A 6,588-nucleotide genomic window follows, 5' to 3' on the forward strand; every position below is an offset into this window, starting at 1 on the left:
GTTTTCTCTTTACGTTCTATCTGTTGCACCAAAAGCTCACAAGAAAGAAATAGGGACATGCAATTCTAGCAGACAGATAACTCGACAGGAAGCCAAGACAACGCCATCACCAATTTCAATTCACCCTCTCCTCAGAGTTTGTTCCAAGGGATTCCAGTGCAGATCTGCTCTTACATGTTGTCCTCCACCCAATTTTGAGAACTAATTTGCAGTAGAGACACTCTTGTTTCACCAGGGGGTGTAATTGAGAAACTTTCTGCTGAGGAGCAAACCAGGCGCACTATGTAGGTCGCTCAGAGGCCGCAAGAGGGATTTCAGTAACCTCTGCCTATCCTTACCATAGCTTCTGGATTCTGCAGTTAGGATGCATCAGTCCTTGGCAGAGCAGAGCCAGACCGGAGTCCCCGATCTTGTTATCCCCCACAGAGAGATCTATCAGTGATGACTTGCTACTGAGAACAGCGCTGATCTCCCGACAGCTATTGCTGGTTATGCCACAGTTCTCCAGGCTGCACGAAAAAAGGACAGTTGGAATTGCTGCTCCAGACCCACAGTGTTAGATACACCCGAACACTCCCAGTTCAGAACGAAGAGGGTCTATGGCCTGGTTCCTTGCTGGACACTGCTAGACCCTGCAAGACTCAGATACAGGTATCCTAGATGGGGTCTGAGTGAGGCAACACACCATTCCTGCACCCCACGAGGCTGCAGGGCACTTTGATTCACCCATTCACATCCATTAATGCAAGGATCAGTTTCGCCAGACTGCCCTTTGTATTCATTGTCCTTTTTAAGATGAACTTTGGCTGTATCACGCAGTGCGTACATGGCTCCCAACCCCTGCTGAAGCACAGGGATGAGATAAAATTAATCATGCTTCTCCCCTAAACCCCCTCAGGGGCTTTAACCTAGATACGAGGCCAAACCCAGCATCTCTGTCTTGAAGCAAAAAGGGGAGCTGAATATATATACTCAGCTGGCTGGTAATTCAGGGGTAAGAACTGGAGCCACTGAGGGCGATTGCTCCTCTGCTCTGAGATACTAACAGTCACCCCTTGTAATTGCAGGTTTAACCTGGGGTACATGCTCACACTGTGCCAACAGGCATAAGAGTAAGCTCAGAATCCCATGCTACATACAAAAAGGACAAAAAATACCCAAAATGAAAGCCCCAGACATTTGCTTCCAGTTTCCAACTACAGAAACCTGAGCCAGCAAAAAAATTGCCCTGAATTTCAAGCATTCCTGACAATAATTTTTCCTGTCTTAGGGGAGGTAGGACTAGCAGCAGGACTAGTTGCAGGTAGAGACGGCCAGCTTTTCCTTACTGTAGTAACTCTAGGTTGCAGCTTGCCTCCACCAGGCCCTGGCACAGCTGCTTTACTGCTGTATCTCCCAGTGTGTTGTTACTCAGGGTGAGGTCCTTCAGGGTGGGCTTGCTTTGCAGAGCGGCATTGAGAGCTTCCACAATATCAGCTGTGAGTTCACAATACTCCAGCCTGCAAGAAGAAAAGAAGTCCGGAGGTAAAACAACCATCTTCACCATGTCCTGCTACCCACAAGGCACCAGCTGGGCAAAGTGTTTGTTAGCCAGGGCAGGAAACATGCCACCATGAGTGGAGAACAGGCAACACGTGGAAACAGAGGTAACCGTAATGAGTTTTTAACAGCACCTCCCTGTTCATTTCAGGAAGCATTAATTCCTAAACTAGACCCCAGGGACCCTAGCAAGACTAATTAACTGCCCCATTTTTACAGTAGTCGTCTGCTACACCAATGCACAGGCTGCCTTGGAATGCACGACTGAGTTTTTCATTGCAACACATCACATAGCCTTCCCCACACATCCCCACCAAGCCTTCCCAGGAAGAGCTGGGGGCTGCAAATAGGCCTGGATCCGGCTCAGACATAAAACAAAGACCAAGTGCAGCAGAACCAGACCTTCCCTGGGTGTCTGAGAGGTCCTGTATGAACAGTCACCACTGCCAGGAGTGCTAAACAAAGCCTATGGGAATAGACACTCAGCTCTTACAAACCCGCAAGACCTACCAGCACGAACAAACATTACACAATTTCAGACAAAACAGGAAGAAATCCAGATCTGGCAACAAAACTCCTGCTTGTCTCAAGGGAAAGACAAACATGATCTGTCTGATGATCAAAAAAACCCAGTGACTACTTACTGCAGCTTCTGCAGCTTACAGTTGGGGTTCATCATCCCTTGACACAGCACCTTCACTCCAGCAGTCCCCAGTTTGTTATCACCTACGTGCAGCTCTGTCAGGGACGGCTGTGCGCTGAGGACGGAGCGGAGCGTCTCACAGCTGGCACTGGTCAGATTGCAGTTTTGCAGCCTGAAGGAGAGAAGCAACCAAGGTGAGGGAAATGCACTCCTGGAATTATGGAGGCTCTTCTCAGAGAGGTGCATGTGCTGAGGTTTGAGCCTGGGAAGGACTCCATGGCACTGAGGGTGCCTAATCCTCTAGAAAGGCACCATGTCCAGGTTAGTACTGCTGATTTACAGATGTGCCAAAATATTTGATCAGCTATTATTATACCTGTAGCTCCCATGCTTCCTTCAGTGTAATTACTCATATAGCATCTCTAGCAGAAGAAGGATCCACCCTACATTAAGTAGCACTGCAATTGCTTTATAGACGCATTTTAATCATCATGAGGCTTAGCCCAGAAAGAGGACAATGGCATCTTATAATTTCTTGTCACATCTGGAAATACGATCCAGAGTAGCTAAAAGTAAAAATCTCGTCCAACTTGGCTTAAATCTGGGTATCATTAGAATTTTAATGTTATACTACAAGAAGGATCTATGAAGCTGATCCTTCAGCACTCAGGCTGGGAGTAGTAACATAGGAACCACACTGGTATTGCTATGGGCTGTTTAGAGTTATCAGACAAGACTTTATGGCAATGGAGAGGAGTTCTGCATGTAGTACTAAATTTGACTTGGGTATGGTTGCTCTTTCATTCCTTAAGCCATCTTACCAGAACCCCAAAAAAGGACAACTATGTTTCTACAGAACTGAAACAGCCTAATCCAGGCTGTTACTTGAGCATCTGGAGAAGTCTGAAGCTTAGGACAAACTGTCTGAAAAATTACTTGTGCTAGTCTCCCAGCAGAGAAGATCATGGTTATTTCTTGAAGGCCCATCAGAAAGTTGCAGTTTGACTACCTTCACTGTCAACTTCCCCTCTATTTGCCAGTCAGTCCTCATCGTTGGGGCACAGGGACTCTGAAGCAGGCATATCAGACCTAAAAGGCAAATTATTTTTACAGGATAGTGCCATGAAGATCCTAGGCCCACCTCAGGATCTAGAGGACTCCAGTATGCTGCAGAGGAGGTATGAACAGAGAAGGAAGCATCAATTTGAGTGTCACTGAGGAGCAGGGGCAGCAACCACTGGCTTTGACTAAAGCTCCCGCACCATGGTTGCTGAGGAAAGCCCACTAATGCTACAATGTGGTGCTGGTCCCTCTGCAAAACATGCTGTCTTAAACCAAGCTGGCCCTGCCCAACTGAGAGCCAGTCTGGTACAGAACAGAGAGACTGACAGCTTTTGAAATGCCAAGGCTCACAAGAACATCCTTTTGCTCAGCTCCTAGAGAAAGGAGCAAGCAAACTGGACCAGATGCTAAACACTGTGTATGCAACTGGCAGAAAAGCCTCCGAAAAATGCATTTTTGAAAATGTCAGGTATGTGCTAATGGCAGTTGACCCCTCTGTGTTCATCCTTTTGTGTAAACTGGCCTAAACAGATAAACCATTCCTAGGCCTAGGGAAGATCTGCCTCTTCTAAAACAAAGCCTCCAGAAAGCCTTCACTTGGCTGGGAAAACCCTACCTATCTTTCTTTTGGTGCTGGAAGACAAAGGAAGACATACTGATGGTCTGGAGTCTTCCAGTAAACATATCGCTTACATAAAAACACCTGCGTATTTCCAACCATCTGACCTAGGTAACTGCTGAGGCGCATTGGCATGGCTCTTACTACCATCACATACTAGTTTGCTTCATTACTTCACCTGCAGCAGACTGCAAGCATGTTAGAGCAAAACAATCTGCAGGGCTTTACCATAACTTCTGAAGGCTACAGCTTGGCATCAGCAACCCTTTACACAGGTATTCAATGCCTTCATCTCCCAGCTCATTGTTGTTCAGCTTCAGCTCTGCAAGGGATGGATTTGTACTGATGATGGAGGAGAGATCCTCACAATTGTTGCTGGAGAGATTGCAGTCATCCAACCTGAAAGAGAAGGAAAGGAGCATTTTAGTCCTCAGGGTTGCTCTGTTCTCCCTGGCTGGAGCACAGTCTGTGAAAGCAAAGTGAGGAATTTACTCCTCTGCAGTCCCTGGATACCTCCATAAGTATGTGCATGGCCCATTGGGTGATGCATGGCCCAAACCGAGATGCGCTCTCTCTGCAGGGCTGCAGTACAGCAGGGACTGGGCAGCAGTTCCCCAAGCCACAGACCTCTGTGCTGTGCAGAAGAGGGCACATGATGCAAGTCATTCCCACTGGCAAGGCTTCATCTGGAGGATGCACCTTCATTTAAGCACTGATAGCAACAACCTACCTGGTGTCTGAAGCCTCTACCCAGAGGCCAGCTTATAAGTTGTCAGACTAGTTGTGCCCTGAGACCAGCCAACCTGGGTCTTCAGCCAGCCCCAGAGACACCCATCGGCAGTTTGGTCTCATGTAGGTGAGCTACACCAGCCAGTGTCTTTTAGTGCACAGACTGTGAGTTTGCAGTGTGGCAGTGGCTCCTCCCACTGGACATCAGCATTTTCCTAGTTGTTGCTAAACTGACAGGGATGAGTTGAATTGAAAGGAGAGCCAAGGAAAGGATTGGGAGCTCAGGAAAGCCGGGGCAGTGTACAGGGAGACAGGAAAGACTTGGGGCAAAAGGAAGGTGTGATGAAGAATCCTACAGCCCCAGGGACAGCCACAGCCAGGACTACCAAGAGTTGCCCAGTCACTTCTCCTTAGACAACACTATGAAAACTGAGGCTCTAGTAGAACTCTCCTTCCCTCCCTCTGGCACGAAGACTTACCTCCCTATGGCATCATGTTCAACACCAGTTAACAATTCCTGCCAATACTTTTGAAGGCCAAGTGAAGAATTAAAAGCTGTGGCTTGTGCGTGACTATTAACAGTTACTTGACAACACCTGACCTGCAGCCCAGAGTGTGTAACCTAATGAGCACAGAAAGATGTCTTCCCACAGAGAGGGAAAGGAAGAAAGTGAAAGACAGAATTACAAATGGTTGTCAAATACCTGGATAACCACATTACCTGGCTGAGTTCTCAGCATGCATTAGAACAAGGGCAGCATTACTTCATACCAGAGGATACTTTTCTGTAGTTGAAAAACTTTGCAAAAGGGTGGTTCCACCCACATTTAAATTAACTTTCAGGATGAAAATAGGAAGAATAATTCCTGTTACTGTGCAATTTCTAAGTCACTGGTCAACAGTTCTGCAGCTGAAGAAAACAGGAGAGAAACACAGTATTTCGTAGAAGAGAAAATATGTGACTAGTTACTACCTGATGGTTTTGCAGGATTTCATTGTGGACAGAAGTTCAGCCCATCTAGATGGGCTCATCTCCTCACACTGGATGTCAAGCTCCATTTTGACAGCTGAGATAAGACCTGAAAATAAATAAAAAAAAAAATCAAAGCTTATTTTTCATTGACTGAGAAGCATCAATACTCTTCAATCCCCCAGCTCTCAGCCATGAGCTACACTGCATAAAAAGGACAGATTGTGTTTTTCCAGTACAAGCTGCAAGCACTAGTAGGAGCCAGCAGCACTGGAGTTGTTTTATCTGGGAGTCAGCAAGGCCTTTCCCCAAGAGGCAAAAAGCACACAGATCCTGGAGAAATATGGCAACATCTTATTACCTGAAGGCTGGTGGTGTAAGATTAAGATATTCCCCTTCGCTCTCCAAGGGAGCTTAACCAGAGTGAGCTTTTTAGAGGCAGTGGTGCTTCTCATTCACTATTACAGTACTGAGCCACACAGCCACTGACTATTACCCGTGTGGCATACCTGACTGGTTATGGGACCTTGAGCTATACTTAAAATTAGGGTATTTCTGAGAGCATAAGGAAGATGAGCCAGAGAACTGCCTGGGCTTGGATTAAAAATCCTGCTGGCCACACATCTGAATATGAGAGGTGGATCCGAGGCAGACGGGAGAAGTGCTCCTGCATGATCTGACAGCCAAGCTCTGAAAAGTCATTCTGGTTGGGCAAGTCCAAGTTCAGAGAAAGCGGTAAGCAGGACTATTTTTTTACTCTGAAGTCAGTCTGCATTTCTGAATTGATGTAAACACAGCACCTTGCAGAGCAGCTCCAGAGAGCTGAACTCTAGGCTGAGCCTACAAGGGATAGTATTAAAGGCAGTGCTCCAGGGGGTGACGAAATGCAGTCTTGGTGTCTTGGCTTTGCTAACATGACTCAGACTACAGGGTATTTATGTATTAAAAAAAAAATAAAGTGTCCTGAGCTATCACATTGGAATGAGAACAGTAAAAAAACCCCACCAAGGCATTACTGACTTCCCC

General features: G+C 46.7%; 1 protein-coding gene across 1 annotated transcript in view; it reads right to left on the reverse strand.

Annotated features, from left to right (window-relative positions):
* The window catches only part of LOC104406308 (ribonuclease inhibitor-like), a 9,512-nt gene extending 3,845 nt beyond the window's left edge, over positions 1-5,667 (reverse strand). The window contains exons 1-5 of the mRNA XM_010015248.1: positions 5,566-5,667; positions 4,092-4,262; positions 2,184-2,354; positions 1,329-1,499; positions 339-509 (exon numbers count right to left, since the gene is read on the reverse strand). Of these exons, the coding sequence (XP_010013550.1) occupies positions 339-509; positions 1,329-1,499; positions 2,184-2,354; positions 4,092-4,262; positions 5,566-5,651 (770 nt within the window). The 5' untranslated portion in view covers positions 5,652-5,667. The remainder of the gene's footprint in view (positions 1-338; positions 510-1,328; positions 1,500-2,183; positions 2,355-4,091; positions 4,263-5,565) is intronic.
* Between the last annotated feature and the right edge of the window lie 921 nt (positions 5,668-6,588).

The sequence above is a fragment of the Nestor notabilis genome, unplaced genomic scaffold (assembly GCF_000696875.1).
Source record: "Nestor notabilis isolate BGI_N333 unplaced genomic scaffold, ASM69687v1 scaffold20905, whole genome shotgun sequence".
NCBI lineage: Eukaryota > Metazoa > Chordata > Aves > Psittaciformes > Psittacidae > Nestor > Nestor notabilis.